This window comes from Scleropages formosus, chromosome 18, assembly GCF_900964775.1.
Source record: "Scleropages formosus chromosome 18, fSclFor1.1, whole genome shotgun sequence".
Classification (NCBI taxonomy): domain Eukaryota; kingdom Metazoa; phylum Chordata; class Actinopteri; order Osteoglossiformes; family Osteoglossidae; genus Scleropages; species Scleropages formosus.
Genome location: NC_041823.1, coordinates 17092546 through 17112429, shown reverse-complemented (window position 1 = coordinate 17112429; position 19884 = coordinate 17092546). Strand labels below are relative to the sequence as shown.

The 19884-nt window shown below is 43.0% G+C and overlaps 1 protein-coding gene across 4 annotated transcripts in view; it reads right to left on the bottom strand.

Annotated features, from left to right (window-relative positions):
• arhgef2a (Rho guanine nucleotide exchange factor (GEF) 2a) overlaps positions 1-19884 on the bottom strand; it is a 57102-nt gene that overhangs the window by 12781 nt on the left and 24437 nt on the right. For 3 of the 4 annotated variants that reach the window (XM_029259943.1, XM_029259944.1, XM_018737638.2), the window contains 3 exons: positions 9947-10109; positions 659-726; positions 314-374 (listed from right to left, as the gene is read on the bottom strand). In XM_029259943.1, the coding sequence (XP_029115776.1) occupies positions 314-374; positions 659-726; positions 9947-10109 (292 nt within the window). Of the gene's footprint in view, positions 1-172; positions 177-313; positions 375-658; positions 727-9946; positions 10110-19884 lie in introns of all 4 variants that reach the window. The other variant, XM_029259945.1, reaches the window with a different exon arrangement.

Genomic DNA, 19884 nt, shown 5'->3' with positions numbered 1-19884 from the left:
CCATTCAGCAGACTGGTGTGGTATAACCAGTGCGTCCTGTTTTGCAGTAACAACATTTATAACCTCTGTATGTGTACATCTCATTGGCAAAATGGCTACGAATGGCCCAGCGGCTGCATTTCTGACATGTGACCAAGAGGTGTCAGCAGAACTACACAGAGCACTAACATACACTGCTGTTGGGCATTAAACATGGGGCGAGAGCAAGAGAGGACAGCATGGAGGAAATAAAGAGAATGAGCAAATGTATCAAGGTCATATAAAAGGAAAGTGGTCAAAAAAAATAAGGGAAAAAGACAAAAAAAAATCTCACTCTTTGCTCGAAGGGCCACATTTGGTAGTCCTGAGCTGTTCCTCAGTACCAGCTTCTGTTGCTGCAAATCACATGTCACCAACACAGAGTTCCACTTTAATCATTCCGCCATTGGAAACACTAACAGCCCATTCAACCTGTGTAAACTACCCAAACTAACTAGCAGGTAACACAGCTCACCTACGGTCAATCAATCAATCAATCAATCAATCACCGACTGGCCAACTGGCACAGTGCATATCATCATTCCACATCCCCGGTGTCATGGGTATCCCCTCCAGATATGACAGTTCTGGCTAAGCAGCTGTTAGAACTTCAATTGTTAAATAATGTCCCCCTTCTTACCCTCTGTTTCATTTTGGCGCAATTTGGCAGAGTGTCTCGGCATCGGTTGTGGATGGTAACATTGCAGGCTGTAACACAAAGCAAAGAAGCAATTAGCTGAAGAAAAAAAATCATTACAATAACATAAAAATCAAGCAAAAATATTGTGTGGAATGAAACACTATTGTCCAAGTGATATTATCTTTGGTTTTATCTATAAAATTCGGAGAAAAAGCATACCGACATTAAAACATTATGCAAAACACTAACATGTTAACTTGAGTCAATCAACCATTTACTAATTTAAAGAAAAAAAATTGGTTATTTCTACATAGAAACACAGCTAAAATGAAAAATCCTTTAAAACTAAGAAAGATGAGGAGGGGATCGAATGCAAAAGTATTTTTGCAAACTACTGCTTTTCAAAAGCAGACTGAAAACATTTAAAATTACAAGTGGATTGAGTTGAAAGTATCCTAACTGTAGGAAGTGATTTTTTTAAACATGTAGAACAACTGTCATGCTTTTCTACTTTTTTCTCTCCATGCTGGTGCTCCGTATTGTGCTGACAAGGTGAAGTATATGAGATCACGGCATCCAAAAAGTCTGTTACTGTATACAAACCACTAGCGGTACAGTAGCTCACGTCAAAACCAGTTCTTCAGGATGAACAAGCATCACACACTTTTTAGTAGGACAAGTTCAGAGATGCCTCCAGACCCTGACCCTTCGTGCCCTGAGCTAAAGAAGGGCTCAGCCTAACCTTCTATTATGTACCTTGACCTTAATCTCACACTTGACACCCATCCTAAAGAAGGGGCACTAACCCCAGTGAACCAAAAACAAAGAATCCGCAAGAGCCAGTCTCGCAGTATAAGGAAACTTTAGCTAAAAGGAGAAACCAAGTGTAAACCCAGTGCAAATGGAAAGCCAAGGCAGCCGTAGGGAGGCCAGCGTCTAAAGTGAGGGCTGCTGTTTCTGGTTTGTTGATCACCAAACCCAACCAATGAAATCATATGATAATGGACCTAACTATCAATGCAAACACTTCTTGTTTCCACATGATTCATCATTTAATAAAAAGAAAAAACAAAACCATTAACATCCAACATCCAGCGAATTCCCAAATGAAGATAAATTTTCAATCTGCGTATGGCATCCAGTCCTAAAGAAGAAGGCACTATGCACCAAAAATTAAGCTAAGTTACTTGCAATCCATAATGTTCTAGTTGTAATAGTTCAGTATACCGTAAACAATCTCCAAATACCAAAAATAATTATACATAATTTCATTATACATGTAAATATGTGAGATAATATGTATTAATCTGGTACTTTGTAAATGTCATCATGGACCCCATTGTTAGGGCATGTTAGGATTACGGGGGGAATGATACTTGTTGTGCCGACTTATTGCTATGTGCCTCACTGTGTTTGTCTCTGCATGCAGCTGCTGGAGGAAGAAATGCTGGGCACCCACCCACACGCACGCACGCACGCACGCACACACGCGAGTTCAGGTTCATGATGATGCGCCACAGGACGAACCCGAGAAACAGCCCGATGCACATTTTGCAACGGGCCGCAAAATGGCCGTAATTCCCCACCTTTACCTCTTTGCCCCTGCTCGCCTCGGCCTCAGTCGCCCCTCTGTCATGCTTGTTCATTGTTAGCAAGGCTTCCCTTCCTCTGCGGTGTTTGCTAGACAGGAAGTCCTCTTTGAAATGGGTAGGGGGGCATTAGGGGGGCGCTTGAGGGAAGGAAGGCACCGGGGCAGCAGTTGACTGTATGTAAGGGGGGTCTACAAGGGGGTTCAAAGTTCTCACAGATGAACAGGCTGCAGCAAGCTCTGTCTGTCACAAAAAGTTAACCGATTTGCCTCAAAATGCTCAAGTCCCTTTTCCCCAAACGGCTCCTTTTCCAAGAAACACGCCAACTCACCCCCCTCATTTACATGCCAGGAGAGTCGCACCCGTTCTACCTCAGCTCCCGCCTTAATCACCGAGATAAGGTAAAGTCCCGCCGGCAGGGTGAATCCTGAGAAAGGTACATTAATTGCGAAACAGATTAAGCGAGTACAGTAACACAATTTAGATTTTTAACCTTTTAAATAAGCAATATTTACCGTTACTTCATAAAGCAGAACAATTAATCGATTTGCACCCCTGTAATGCTCAGAGACTAAACGAAGGATGAACATGTTCTCTGCCAAAGATATACGTTTCTGCCGAAGTGAAAAGTATCCCTTTCTCCCCCCTCCACATTTTTCTCTCACTGAAAAAAAGGTCTATTTTAAAAATAAATTGGAGCTTGCAGGAAAAAAAGCCAACACTGTGACCCAGCAAAGAGCGATCAGGAGATGGTGAGCTCACTTCCCCAGAAAGTGATGGCAAGATAGGGCAGGGACAAGCCAGGGACAAGCCAGGGCCATGTGCGTGTACTCAGATGCTGCCCTTTCTGTTCTCACACACTTTGCAAGGAATGAACAAACACCGAATATGAACGCGCTCGGGAATTTGAGCGCCGCCAACTGTGGAGGGGACCGGCCGAAAAGCGCAACGTGCGAGTGTCAGAGCCGCTCAGAAAACACAAATTATGCCGGAGCACCGAAAAGCAAGTGGCTGCAATCTTATATGTGCGGCTCCTTAGACGCGCGCACACACATACACGGAGAAAAAGGCAGTCAGGAGAGCTGTGGAACTCACATAAAAGTTTCTTAGGGGAAAAAAGGAAAAAAAAAAAAAGGTAAATTGTGTATTATAGACTGTATTTATATGCTGGATGGTGTGTTGCTCTGTCTGGGGATTCGATCGCACCAGGTTTCTAAGTGAATAATTGCGACTGTGTGCGCAGTTTACCGCGTTATGTGTGTGCTGCTTGCCTGAAGATGCCTTTGTACATTTGTGTGCTTGAGCACATTTATGTAAGAGTGTCTGTGTGTGTGTGTTATGTCTGTACTTCTTAGTGTGTGCACATGAGCTCACAAGTCCTGGCCTGGGGCCATACTTGGAACAAAGATGCCCCTGTTTAGAAACTGCACAGTCTCTTCTCTCACACACAAACACACTTATAGACAAAAAAATAACCAGTCCAATAGACATCTTTATATGCAAAGAATAGGCATATATGCACGCAAAAGTGCATATAAGTAATCTTTCAGTATATTGTTCAAAAAAAAAAAAACCCCACACACCAAATTTAAGTTATGACCTCGACCTCTCAGTAAAGCCTCAAATACCAACATACACCGATTAACACAAGTCTTCCCCAAACAATGACCGAAAAGAGAAGTACACAAAATATGCCAGGCGTATACAGTTCGCGTGAAGACACCAAAACGGACTCTTCATAACACATATTCTTTCACAGGCACATGTATCCAAAGCCAAAAGTGGAACAAAAAGATCCTCATACACACAACACACACGCCACAAAGATTTCAGAAACACTCCACTGTATTTATGTCCCAGACACCTTGAAATGTGCACACAAACTCCTGTTCAATGAGCATCTTCTGAGTCTTTAAACCCAAAAAATGACTTGGGTCCCATCTAGGCTAAAATAAATCTGACAATAATACAGTACACCCCAAAAACTCATGCTAATTTAGACCAACAAATACATATATAAAACTCAAGAACATACATGAGCAACCACACACAAATGACTCGTATGCTGTAACAACACTTTGGACAGCCCACTCTGACAAATGATGTTCTCAACAGAAAAATAATAAAATAAAAACCATACAAGTCACAGCACAATTTCCACACAGCAGAGAGGGTGCTGGCCTAATGGGTAGTGATCACTGCCAGTGGTATGTGCACAAAGAACTTTTGACTATTTACTATTTGAAATAATGTATAAGAAAACCGAAGCTTGTAATCTTACTGTTTTTAGCATATATGACAGGAATAAACCAGCCCGCTGGAGGAGAAAATTATACTTGTCATTCCACTTCAGGCTGTGATTATGTTTTATTTAATCTGAAAAATCTATGAAAGAATTCCAATTCAGAGTAATTCCTTCTAAATAAATATCTCTGCAAGGGGGGGAGAAAAAAAAAAAAAAAACACACACGCAAACATACACCAACATGATGTTGTTCCAACAACAGTGTGTTGTACAGTTTTGTTCCGATTCACCTTCTGCCCTAATCTGCCTATTTGTATAATCTGAGTCTCTGATTAGACAGTGGTCTGAACCAGGGGCTGTAATCTAGGCAGTAATCGTTGTCTAAGGATAATCTCACACGCACTGATGCAGCAGCCCTCTCATTAGAACCCCCTTCAATGCGCGCTCCACACGTCATGGCCGAATCGCATCCCATCTTGCCGTCATTAATATCATCATGCGATGCGATGCCTCAGGTTAGGGATGTCCGATGGAAAATGCTGGTTGTTACCGCTTCACCAAAATGAACAGGACCAAATGTCTGCTGGGTGCCATCTGGACTCCGACACATACCTACCCTCCACAGCACCCATTATACCGGGCACATGCATTCTCAAGAAGACTGCCATGAGTCCAGATGACACTTTTACAATCATCTCTACTGTACTGGCCATGAACTTTACATTCAGCATACTACAACACTCCTTTGTCCCAGGTTTTTAACCCACAGGAACAAAATTCTTGAAGCTGCCGATGTATTCATCTAATAAAGAAATGTACCATTTACTGTCACAGGTTTGCACTGTATCAGTATATTAGACTTTGAATACATAAAAATCGCTTATCCGTGAAGGGTTTAAAGGATACTTAGCCCATCTGCAATTTGGATATAAGAACTGAAAACATCTTATATGTACATAGGGGGTTTAGGGATGGGAGGTAACAGACTGGCGCTTAATCTCTCACACCCCTCACTCAATCCCCAGATGCATTAATCCCGATTTTGGTGTTTAGGGGTGAAGAGGGAGGGTACAGACCACGAGCTGTGTACTGGAGAGAGGAGACACAGATATGCAAACAAAGGGCTCTCACACTCCACCAATGCCCAGCACTGCTCCATACCAACTAACATTTACATTTATTCATTTAGCAGAGGCTTTTCTCCAAAGCGACATACATCTGATGTTACCGATATTAGGTGGAACGCATTCTGGCTACTTTCAATTCTTTGATGTTCGAATCATTTTTAGAAAAGCACAAGAAACCCCTACCGTATCCAGCTCAGCACAATACAGACATACTGATCATTTCGATCTACGAGGTTGCCTGTGCACCTCAGCACAGCCAGGACTGGCCAGCTGCAGAGAACACTTAATGTACCGTAAATTTTGACCCATCTCGCTGAGCGATGAAGGACACTATTCCTTTAATGCCCTTGCTTATTCTTTGCCCCTCCCACACTTTTCACATTTTGACCCGTCTCAAGCCCGGTGCTAACATCAAGGGCAATGTATTCATGCACCCCACCCCCCTCTAAACCCAGCCCTCTGCCCCAAACACCCAAACCTACACATCCTCACAAATTTAATTATACCCCCAATCCCCAATCAATAGCCCGCGACCGTTTCTCCCATGGGCTGCAGCTGTTATTTTAACAGCTCCCTATGCAATTTCAACACCCCCCACCCAAATTCCCAAAGCGCTATGTAGATACCCCCTCCCCCTGGCTACAGACATGTGTAATTACCCCATCCCAAAAGGCTACCTTCCTCTTCCCCCGCTGGCCCAAGCGCACGCCGTCTCCCCTCGATTCTTTTGAATTCCAGATCAAAAGGAGAAAAGGTGGCAGAGGCTCTGCAGTATCAACAGGACGCAGTAAGACATGGTACACAATTACCATCCAGCGTCCTTTGCCATCTTGTGAGAGACTGGTGTTGTATCATAAAATACAACAAATGGAAGTGTGGCTGATAGTGACTGATGAGCACATTTAAAGCTGTATAAACACCTTCTGAAAAGAACTTGCCCTCCCCGTCTCCACTTTCACCATCTCCACACTGCTGCCTTCGTCGTCTCTGTTGTTTTCTGACTGATGGGTGTTTGACTGTTGGCTCCGCTCAATCGTCCTGTCGCGTGTACGTCAGGTACCCCACCCCGCACAACCCCACCCAAAGGTAGGCATGCTGGAAGCAAACAGTGTGAGAGTGAGGCTAACAAAGCTGCAATGCGCTCGGTTTAATAAAATAAAACGAAAGAGCCAGTGAGATCAGCGGATCAGCACAGAATCAGCATTTTGCCCTTTGAGTGACAGCAATGGCAATTAGCATCCTTTGAATATCTCCGCAACCAGCAAGCTCCTGGCTCCGTCAAACAAAAGGCCTCCGCTTTCTGTATCTTGTACATCTGTGCATTTCGCTAGCAGACATCCCAATTATTGGCCGTGCAGCACAATCCCATCATTGTGTCGCGGATTGTAGCTGTTAAAACTAAGCACCTTGGTCAAAGGCACAGCAACAGAGCTCAGTTTGAATTTGGAACCTCCTGTTATTCTGCCAAGGGCCCAGAGCTCCTTGCAAACCGTTTGCCTTGTTCCCCAGTTGCCTGCTGCCCGCTGCCTCCGTCCTTGCCAGCTCCCCCACCCCATCCATTTCTCCATCTCTGCGCCGTTACTTGTGCCATTTCCTCTCCTTCCTGCTCTCCCATTTTTGCCGCCATTCCCTCTCCTTTGTCTTCACACACTTCCATACAGTCTGTATTATTGTTCACTTCCTTCCCCCTTCTTCACCATGAGCTCTCTTTGCCCCTCTGTTTGTTTGCCCCATCACCCGCCCTTCTGTCCCCCAACACCCCTCAACGCCCCTCCATCCCCCACCACCCCACAGCTGTTCCCAGTGCAGTGAAGAGGGAGGGGAGGCAGGCGCTCTGATCTGTGCTCCCCACACATTGACACCATTGTTTGTGCAGCACAGGGTGGGGGTAGGGGGGCACACATCAGCAGCTGACTGATGTTCAGTAAAAGAAAAGAAGGGAAAGGCGCTAAGTGGAAGAGAGAGAGTGGAATTCCTCCAGTTTACAATCCAGTTTACAATCCAGCTTACACCCCCATCTCCCTGCCTCTCCCCTCTCATTCTCCTTCTGGTGTTTCTCTCTTGCCTTCCCCCCAAAAACAGAGGCCTAAAAACTGAGCCCATCCCTATCACCTCCGTTTCCCAGCACTCTCTATTTTACTTAAAAAAAAAAAAAAAAAAAAAAAAAAAAAGTGTCCGACTTTGGTTGGATGGAAGGCCAACAAACTGCATGGACTGTTATAGGGAGCACCCAGATTACTGAAAAACATGCAGTTCATGCATGTACTCCATTCATGTGTGGTTTGGTTATGCGGATTTTTTTCCCCCCATGAAATCAGGAAAATAATAAAACTACCTGCATTTGTGTCATGTAGTGTAACATCTTTTTACATCAAGCCCTTTAAAAAGTGCAGTATTTGATCATTGCATTCAAAGACAGTACAGTGCACAGTACAGTACCTTGCTTAACTGTGTTAATTCATTTTGTGACACCACCCCATTATGTGAATTCTTGTTGTCAGGGTATTAAGATCATTTCTTACAGTGAGAGGAGGGGGAAAAAGGTTCCTGGATGAAAGATAAGTCAATTACTTGAGATACCAAAAAAAAAGGTATTTTTATGTATGGCAATCACAACAAAATGTTATATTTCTAACTAAAATACTGTTCTGTAATGTTATATTTTCATTCATTCATTATCTATAACTGCATATTCAATGTAGGGTGGTGGTGGTCCAAGGTCTATCTTGCAAACATAAGCTATGAGGCCGGATACAAGGTACAGCGGAGAGAAACATTTTAACAGTTAGGCTCACAGATGTATAATAAGGTAGAAATAAAGGTCCCAAGAACACTTCCATGTCACTCTGCAAAGCATGCAGACATTAGAGATAAAGGCACTGTGTAGCTTTATGACCAAAAAAAAAAAGTTCGATGCCAGATTATCTTCATTTGATCGTGAGATTAAGGCTTTATTTACATTAGTGCAAGTGTATTCATGTTATTAAAGCTGTTTATATGAGTACGATGTCGTGTCGTAGGAAGGACACTGGGACCATGTGCTCATCACCTTTTAAATAAACAATTTATTTAAACCTGCCCCAGCAGTAGGATGGCGCATAGCTCCGAGAAGGACACTGAAGATCGTTTCCTGACAGAGGACCTGCCTCGCAGGCCTTCTCTCCGTCCCCTGCCTGTTGCGTCATTGCCAAGATCACACAAAGCACATTTGGGGAAGTAGAATAACCGCACAACAGGCAAAAATGCTCTTGTGCTAAATTTATAAACCCGCTGTATGAAAAAAGTGGATGTATTTCCACAAGCCAGTATAGGGATTTTAAATTGTGTGGGACCCCGTTGTGTGAGGGCAGAGTGCGTTTGTGTACAATAGAAGTCTAGCCTTGGTTTCAGAAAAAACACTTTTGCAACCTTGTACAATGCTGACTTGTAATTGTGCTGTTAATAATAATTCATAAACAGTGAAGAAAACAAATGATTTCAGAGAAAAGTTATGACTCAGAACACTTTCAGTCCACTAACAGCCATTATATTTGTTTACACCTACTCAGCCTGTGAGATTGTATATTTGTTAAAAGCGGCCAGCTGGTAACAGCGTTCCTCCTCCATTCCAGTGTCACCTACTAAAATGTACAGTACCTCGAGTAAAACATGGCCATTTGCCTGAATCTGTCCACTACAAATGTCAGACGCTACTTCAGTTTAACCTTCTTCCCTTCCTTTTTGTAAAACAAACTAATGTCTCTGTTACCAAACAAGAGTAACCAACGATCTCCAGCAACAGTAGCAAGATCAGCAGATCAGGTCCAAAAGCTCTCCTCACCGACAGCCAGCTGTTATACACATTTATTCTACTCCACTTACTGACCAAGTGATTTGTTTAAAGTAGGGGTTCTGGTGCACAAATAAAGCAAATATACAGAATGGCTGGAGCTCCATGAAGAAGAGCTATGTACATACAGAAGCGCTAAGGCAAGGATGTTATGTGCACTCTGCTATGGAGCTGAAGCTATTCCAAACAACCATGCCGTCATATCTCAGTTTGACAAAACAAACCGACCAGACTCTGTTTCTACTTAAAAAACCTAATTCCTGAGACACCTATCTAAGAGTAGCAGATGTGATCACTGCACCCTCACTACCACTCCAAGTTCAGCCAGTAGTGCAATACAGTGACAGTATTTTTAGGAATTTCCCTACATTTCCACAGAGGCCACACTTGGGACAGTGGATGGCCTCCTCGAGGTCAATGTCTCCGCCGGAGCGAGTCCATCATGCACGGCCGGTCAGAAGAATGACTCTAGACATTACACGATGAGCCATGACTCACTTGGGCAGCTGAGAGCCTCTTTGGCAGTGATGCTCTTGTTGCAGGCGGAGCAGAGCGTCGTCCCAGACACGGTGAGGGAGGTGAAGAGGTGCCCATTGCTGTACCTCGCCTCCCGCTCCCTCGCCTCCTTCTCTCGTTCCTTCATTTTCTCCTTCTCTTTATTCTGTATGGAGAAAGACAGAGAGGGGCAAAGGACACAGTAAGTCAGGAGAGAATATCAGGGTACATCACGACGTACGCTGTACTGATAATCACTTTGAATTTCATTCATCTAGTTGACACTGTTATCCTGGATTATGTATAGTTGTGTATAGTTAAAATGGTTATTAAAGATCTGAATTCTCTCTCTGCCACACAGATCTAGAAATAAGGAATAAGAGAAACTAAGAAAAGTACTAGACTGTCAAGAGCTCTACTCCTGAAGTTCTCAGTAATATACTGGAACCCCGGGTTCTTGAAAAGCAAGTGAAAATTATTCACACTGGGTAATGTGCATCACACGCATTAAATGTTCAGCTGTATAAAAAAAAGGATTAAGTAAAATGCAAATTAAAATGTGAAGAACTGAATACCGGTCTCAGCTATAATACTGAGCGGTCTAGGAACTTCAGAATCTGAGACTATAGTTAAAAATGAATCAGTTACAAGACAGGTTTGTATAAAACGTCCATGTCTTCCAACAATTACTAAAAACATGTTCTGAATAAAGGAAAGGAAATCACTTGAAACGTAAGATACGCATATTTACATTGACAATTAAGGAACTACCACTTATAATTTCTATTACATAAACTTTATACGTGCATTCACCTTTCAAAACCCATTAAACAATTTTATAGCCTTTCATATTAATAATTCCATATTTTCAATTTATAGGATAAAAAGTTCTAAAGGATGCATTCTAGGCAGTAAACTTCATTACTACTGTATTATACTGAAGAAATAAAGACCGATAATGAACAAAATTGCCACTGTCAGCATCCTCCAAAATTGCACCTATGCATGATTATGAAAAAGTACAGAAACTATTTGCATTATTAAAATCTATTGCACAGAATGGAAACAGAATAATGTCCTTAGTTTGAAAAAAGGACAAACGTGAACACTGCACCTTCAGGCTGGGCAAAAAATCTGCCAGAAACGTTAAACTTTAACCTGGTTAAACTTATTAAAGCGAAATCAAAGCCGTGCTCAAGGTTTACACGACAGTGTATTCTTGGTGAAACGCACTGCTTATCCCTCCTACAGCTTTCTTCCTACATGATATTCACAGCCTGTGGCTCCACACACAGTTTATGAACATTAATCAGTTATTGGCAACCAAGTTTGAGAGCAAAGTGTACCACCAGGGAGTCTCAGTCACATATATACACCATCTGCACAATGGCATTTTCCTACATGCTACTCAACCTTTTGAAGAAACACATACTTTTATTATTGTTCTGAACAGTTGTTATGAATTACGTTAACGTTTTTGTTGCACCCTGCAAGAAAGTAAACACCTTAAATAAACACGAAACAAGGGAGGAAGGAGAAATGAGTCAACAGAGACGGAGAAGGCTCCTCTTTCAGATGCAACGTGTAATTTTAACTGCCGATCAGACCTTCAGTTAGTTCTTCACTGTTGAGATCGAGACCTATGAGAGATCACACACAGGTAATATTCTGATATTTGTCATGGTAATCGGAGTCATGACTCGGGCAAGCCACAGAGTTCCCACCATGCTCTAAATCCGCAGCTTGCTCCAGCTGTTGCTGATGAAACAGAACCAAAAGAGATTCAGCAACACTCATCCAACTGGATGCCATCAAGTTCACAGAGTTAGAAATCAAAATTCACAGAATTTATCATGAATTACAATTAAATGTCGACTACAAAAAGCAGCACGCGCTACATCCTGCACAAAATTACGTATCAAAAAGCAAGAAATCAATTCTGTCTTTGTGTGTGCAACGGATGTTTAAATTCCAGAAATACTGCAGGCATTCACGTTTTGAAGTAGAGTGAAAGTAGCACGCTGGCATTTATGGTGAAACCCATGTAAAATTGTTATAACCCAAACGTTCGTGTATTTCCTTTGCGAGCTGCTTCAAAATGGAGAAGCGAGCAAGGGAGCCATTATTTTCAAAGATAACAATCACAGCCCGGAGTGGACAAAGAGGGCAATTTCACACTGAGCCTTTGGGAGCGAAACCCTGCTGGTCAGGGAGGCACCCGGCACCAAGAGCTAGAGAACGGCACAGGATCGGTGCAGCTGCAGTGTCTGAAAAAGCCTCCTCCAAGGTGGACCTATGGGGCCGGCAGCTTTGTACCTTCACAGTCCCACTGACTGCAGGGCAACGCCCTGGATCCGATGTTTCCAGCTACCCTTGGTCCTGTATCTGCAAGTCTTCGTTACCATTTCCCTTACCATCAGTAAAATACAGAGGTTGGAGACACCTTTCCTCGGTGTCCAAAAGCGAGGGCATCAGAACAGGCTGGGTTAGGTGAAGAGGAACATGTAATAACACGAAGGACCCTGGGAACACAGAGAACAGAGGAGGCAGGCTGGAACGTAAAGAACACAAGGAACTTGAAGACATGAAGCCTGTACCCTTTTGGAAGAAGGCACTATTGAACAAATACAGGTTGCTCTTGACTTACAACATATCCAAGTTACAACCGCCTGGACTTACGACGGCTGTCCCCATTAACCTTAGTGTGTCACTTCCCAACATTTGGTCACAAAGTCTCGTGACAACTGCTCTTTGTTATCATCAGTCGACCTGCCACAAAGGACCCAAATTCATTATTGATTGGGTTTCTCTCAGTTTGGGTGTCTCGCGGGGATTACATTTTGTTTCCGATTCCCTTCGAGTTACTTTTCATATAAAATGGTGAATAGACTTAGAAATGAAAGTGAAATAGTGCAACATTAAAATATAAATACTGTATTTACATTATTCTACATTAGCAGATTTAAATGTATACATTCAGCTGACACGTTTGCCCAAAGCGACTTACAGCGTTAAGATACCTACAGTTATTTACCCATTTTCACAGCAGAGTAATTTTCCCAGAGCAATTAAGGATAGGCACCTTGCTCAAGGGTACTACAGCGGTCGGTGGGATTCGAACCCGCTACCTTTCAATCAATTCTATATTAGTATTTTAAGATGAATAATTATAATTTGTGAAACAAGTGAAAGAAATAAAGCCCTATTGTACAATGTAACATTAATACATGTTAATTGTTCATATGTCCATATGATTCAAATAAAACAGTACAAGAGGATTTGCGACTTGAAGCCGACTTATGACTGGGTCCTAAGAAAGGAACCCTGCCATAAGTCGAGGACAATCTGTAAATACTGCAATCATCATGACTAAGTTTTACAACATACCTGGACCGTCTTCATTCCGGGAGACCGGTAATGGTCATAGTTCAATAACGGGGCTACATGAGAGTCTGGCATTAAGTGTTACTAAGACAATAACCAGTTACACTGTTTCCCTACAGGCCACTTCTAAATACTGTCTTCCTCTGCCCAGCAAAGGTAATGCTTTCCTGAAAAACCTTCGTAAGGTTAATTCTCATAACCTGAAGATGTAATTATCACTAGCTTCAATTGTGAACAATTTCATGTGTTCCCGAGTTCCAAAATGGGCACCCGTTTATTCTAAAGTATCACCAAATGTCATTAAAAAGGACATAATTACTTAAATAGTTACCGTTAGTCATCATAACACAACACAGGCCAGTTTCCCTTTATTAGTTACTTTACAATACTGTATGGCTGTCTGCTCGTACTTGTTCAGCTTTCTTAGCCATTAAATACTGTACACTTAAAACATGCCCATCTATGATATTCATACACACAAATCTTCTGAAACCGCTTGTCCCGTACGGGGTGGCGGGGAGCCAGAGCCTTACACAGGGTGTAAGGCCGGAGGGGGAGGGGACACACTCAGGACGGGATGCCAGTCCATCACAAGGCACTCCAAGCGGGACTCGAACCACAGACCCACCAGAGAGCAGGACCCAGTCAAACCCACTGCGCCCCCCTCTCTGATATTCAGTGTTTATCAATTCAACCTATGATGTGGAAAAACAGAACTCAAAAGAAAATAATGAAAACAATGCACCTGAATTCACACTCACTGAACAAACTGACATCGTTTGAATAGGCACTGACCACCAAGATTATAACAGGAAACTAGAAAACAAGGTGTAACGGAGGCCGAGAACGCAGTATGAGCCAAAGCATAATTGCAAAAAAGATCACATGATGGTGCAGATCCCTGGGCTTGGGGGTACAGCGGAGCAATGGGTAGCACTGGTGTCTCACAGGGCCTGGGCTACGCCGTTCCACATGGGCTGGAACATGGGTTGGAATGTGGGCTTCCTCCATGTGCTCCGGTTTCTGTCCATAGTCAAAGACTTATTTCAGCTCAACTGGTGACTCTAAATTATGCGTACTAGGTGTGTGTTTGTGTTACATTGCTCTTTTGTGGAAATGTGTGAATGACTATAGGGAATTTAATGCAGTGTATCTAGAATTGTAATCCACCTTGGATAACGGTGTTGGCTAAACAGCGGTTAATCATTATACGTTGCTTTGGAGAAACACGTACACTAAATGAATACATGTAAATGTCTTGTGACCTTTAACTGCTGGAAAGAATACAAAATCCAAATTCAGTCTTCGTAAATGCAAAGAAACGCTTTGTAAGCCAAAGCAGGGATATTAAATGAAAGTCGAGCCGTCATCACTCGAACGGGGGTATCCCAGGGTTTGTCCGTACGCTGGATTCAGCATTCGAACCTGCTCGTACAGAACTCATTCTTTCTTCCCTCTTCCCAAGTGCCCATCCCTGAGACCGAGCTTGTGCATCAGCATCCAGGAAGAGAACGACAAAGATCACTTTCACTATTCAGGCAAGCATCACCAACATCGCCGTGTTAGAGAAACATAAACATATACTAGAAACTTACAGGTCATTTATTTTAAACTACAACCTATTTCTAGGAACACTGCTCTACTGAATTTAATCATTAGGTCAGGAAATTACTAACAGAGTCTAACCACATTAGTCTTTTTTTTCATGCCAGCAAGTCAGTTGACTAGCTAGTTGGGACAGCAGTTTCCTGGTACGCTGTGAACCCCCATCATCATGTGAACTACTACAGACAGCAAGACTTACTTAAGGTTAACTGCTAATATCTACTTTTTTCTACACTGCTAGGTTTGTATAATAAGGCACTTAATGATTTTCACATTTATGAACTGAATAATTTTTACTGGAGCAACTCAGGACAAATTCCTTTCTCAAGGGTCCTACAGTGGAAGGAAATTGGCCCCTCAGAATCCAAGGTGATTGCACGGTCATTGCATTTACTTGTCTAAAACTTAAGTTCTTTAAAATAAACATACAATCTCACTGAATACATGTTTGTAGTCGGAGGTTTTGCCATTTGCCAGAATAAAAATTTCCCTAGGTTGCGAGGTGCCGGAGTTGGTCAAAGGCAGAGGAGTCGAGTCAAAGCTGAACTGCGGCGACAACAGCAGCAGCAGTAAAATGGAGAGTGTGTGTGTGTGTGTGTGTGTGTGTGTTTCTCTCTGCAATAAAATGTAGACCTGCTCAATATCTTGAGTTGCACTTCTCAGGAAGTTTCGGTTCCTCCTGTGTTGACACAAGCTCATTTTCAGAGCAGACACTACAAAATGAATCGCATACAACTAGGCCAGAGTGTGTTTTTTAGTTCACAAAACACTGACCGTGTTATATCTCATACAGGAAAACTGACAAGACAAAATATTAATTTCAGCAAATTATTATTAGCATGGGGGCGCAGCGGGTTTGGCCGAGCCTGCTGCGTGGCGGGTCTGGGGTTCGAGTCCTGCTTGGGGTGCCTTGCGGTGGACTGGCGTCCCGTCCTGGGTGTGTCCCCTCCCCCTTCAGCTTTGCCGGATTAGGATTTGGTTTGCCGTGTGTGTGTGTGTGTGTGTGTGTGTGTGTGTGTGTGTTATTAGCACGCTCAAGTACAGACTCTTTTCTTCGGGAAATTTGTTTGAACTCTGAGAACAAGAACATCAACCCCTTGAAAATAAAACATCCAAGTCTTCAATAATCTGGAAAAACGAGATGAATTTGTTGACAACATCTTTGCCCGTGGCAGCAACGACAACCTGCACAGGAAGTAAACTAATCAGACTTCCTCTTTCAATACAGCGGGTGGGGCTTGTAGTTGCTAGGGGAACGGGGAGGTGGTGGTGGGGGGGGGGGGGTGTTGTGGAACACTGCACATGAAATAGTGGCAGAGGAAGACAATGTTGCACAATACGAAGCACAGAATCATGTACTGTGTAGACATTGTCCACCCTAACCCTACTTTGTATTCACGGCCAACATTCACTAACAGTTGCGTTAGTGGCGTCTCCCGCTCTTTAATTCAGTGTATCGGACACTACCAAGTTTTGACAACAATGTGAGCTGGGTGAAACGGGGTGGGGGGGAAACAACTGAACACACCATGTGTTCCGGCTCAGCTCAGTGAACTGGAATCACAACAGCCTTATCTGCTCCGAAGAAGAGTTGGAATAACCAAAAGAACAAATGCTACATTGGCCTAATATGCGAACCTGTAGCAAAGATTCACGCTTAGTACGTGCAGACACTTTTCTCCAAAGCAACATGCAACTGCAAGACATACAAAAAACTATTATGAGTGGACAACACTTATTTCCTGCACGTGTCCGATATTAAGTTTGTATGCCGAGCTACTTAGATTTGTTCATTACTATTTACCCTTTTAAAAAGTGTGGTACTTTCATTACTGGTACAGTTCAGGGTAAATCAGGGGTTACTATCAAGGTGGCAACTCCAAGCACTATGCTACTTAATGCTCTTTAAAGACTAGGGTTATTTCACACGTTCAACAATTGCATTTAATAGAACTGTATAAACAAATACAACTGGCTGACTCTGTGTGTTATTCTTATTCATTTTGAGTTCCGTAAAAAAAAAAAAAAAAAAAATTTGGTGGTCCAAATATTCTGTGTACTCCTGTACTGCGACACTCCACGGGTTTACAGAGAAAAGGAATCACGAAACACACAGGGAAAAAAAAAAAAAAACGACAGAATCCCTAATCATTTTGACAAGTAGATGCTGTGACTTTAGCCAGCAGTGAAGTGCTGTGCTTTAACCGACGGCAAATAGGAAAGCCTCTTGCCACAGAGGACCATTTGTATAGACTAGACTGACACGCGATCCAATCTGGTAAAGCGGACCCCCTTCATTGGGAAATGAGGCTTAATTGCTGCCGCTGCGTTCCTCGCGAAGGGCTGGGGGAAGGCTGCCCGAGAGGAAGCTAATTATAGGCAATGGGGGGGTTTTCATGGCGTCTGTGCGCCAGTGTCACACTGCTCTGATAGCGTGGTGTACAGACATGATCAAATGCACAATCACACGACCACAATCAGCCCAAATTGTTTCACTTACAATGAAATTCCATTTTCTTCGGGCGTATTTCTAAATGTTCAATATCGGCGAGCAAATTACGCGGTGACGCAATGCACTTCAGCCCAGCCTGAGGATGGTGTAACGAACCACGGATCTCTGGAGCGTGCTTCTCGTTTTTAACTAGAAAACATGGTCACATTTACCGGACACTAAGGAAACAGTATGCCGAGTGGCTTGAGAAATCAGGACACAGTGAGGTTCGACAGTGAGGAAAGAGGAGGAAGAATAAGGGGACAGCTGGTAGCGTAGTGGTTAGAGCTACTGCCTTTGAACCCAAAGGTTGCAGGTTTGATCCCCACATCTGGCTGTAGTACCCTTGAGCAAGGTACTTACCCTAAAATTGCTCCAGTAGAATCACCCAGCTGTATAAATGGGTAAATGATTGTAAGCAGGTAATAATTGTGACCTTAACATTATAAGTCACTTTGGAGAAAAGCATCAGCTAAACGAATACACGTAAATAAGACAGACAAAGGGGTGCCGGTCAAAGAGCAGCGAGAGTCCACCTGGCAGCCAAGTTTGTTTTTTATCCATATTGATAGCAGAAGAGCCAAAACAGCCATATATCCTAGCAACAGCTCCCTTGCTAATCTATTATACAAGAGATCAAATGTTTACTTTTTCATATAAGTGATCAGCTGCCCGTGAACCGACTTCAGAACGAGTACAATACGACCGGAGAAAACGTACACGAGCCGAGCGGCAGCTCCAGAGGTTTGTGGCTGAAACCCCACCGTGACCATCTGTGCGTGAGTCTTTCTGCAGATCAGGTGCATCTCTAAGTCCTGGCAAAGCTCGTGTGTGTTTGGTTGGTGGGGCCCATGTGGCTACATGCGCGCCCGTGTGCGCGCGCTGCCGCAGTCGTGCGGGTGCAATCAGGGACAGATGGCCACGGCTCATCGTCTGGCACACTTTGACCCTGGCACGTCGAAAGCCCCGCGCACAAAAGGCCCGCCTGCGTTTAATAACCGGAGAGCACTCTTTTGTACGGACAGTAAGACTGAACACGCTGCCGAGGATCTAGAGCGCAGACGCCAAACCGTAACTGTCAATTAATTAAACCAGACACGTGAACTTCTCCCAACATTAAGGACACTGACAGCGAACTTTAGCCTGTCATGCTTATTAAGCTCAGCATGGCGTTGTCGTTCACTCTAAGTTACTTTTCCCTTTTGTTCTCGTTAACGTCTAAGCGTGAGGCCACCGAAACATTTGTGCCGATAGAACTCGTGTAGTAGGGCTCCAACAGCACGTGAAAACTTTCACCGAATTGAAATGTGTATTTTACTAACATTTGCCATTAGGGTTTATAAATAATAGACACAAAGGAGTCCTGCAAAAGGACCAAACCATTCAACGGTTAAACACATCGAGTTTCCTTAGCAACAGTTTTCACTGCAGCATATAGACAGAGACGGAAAAGCATAACGCCACTATCTTTCAGCATAATAAAACGTTTTACAAGAACCGCATTAAAAGAATGGCCCTGCACTGTCAGTTACCTTTGACCGCGTTTTCCTCCGGGGATTTGAGCTCTAGCAACTGCACCTGTCAATAGCACATGTGCTGGGTGAGTTACCAACAAAAAAAACTGATTGTGAAGTTTAACATCCAAGGCAAAGAAGTGTTACTTAAAAAAATTTACTTAGATTGTAGACGTTTATACGATAATAAAATGTTTCATTTTCAAACTTGTATTTGAAAAGTGCCTCAAGCAGGACAAGAGCAGAGCAGTAATTACCAGAAATACTAAAATAAGAAATATGCAGTCTCATTTTGAGACTTTTCCGGGGGGGGATATTACATATGAAACAAATACTTAAACTATTCTTGGAAAGCTTTGTGTGGTCACTAACTGGCTTTGCAGTCTTCAGCCATAATCTTCATTTACAACTCTCTGGGAGTCACTCACATGGCATCCCATGATCACATTCCCATGCATTCAGACTGAAGGCAAACCATTCACTTTTCTAATACTCTGAGAAAATCTGTAGTCGAAATCCATCAGCTGCCATAAATTGGCAGTCCTGCGGTACTACAGTTCCGAATCTCCATGGATGCTACCGCTGCATCTTTGTCATTTACTGCAATTAATACTACCGTGTAAACAAAAGAGCACATGTAATACCTCAAGTATTAAATAACGAAGTCTTCAAAGTAAAATACACAGGTGCTTATTGATTAAGGAGTACCAAAACCCAAGAGAATTATACAGGTACCTTTTCTTTTTTGCACAGCTGTACTTGTATAAGATGCCTAACACATCTCACACTTTGCATATGACTGACGTGCTGTGCAACATGTTTTCTTCAGAAATTATTCAGCGAATTTCAAGGTTTTTATGTACTTGTTTTCATGATGTGGTTTCTGAATTAAATCTCATGTTTGCGATTCGGTTCTACATTGAAGTCACTGATTTACTTTTATTTCC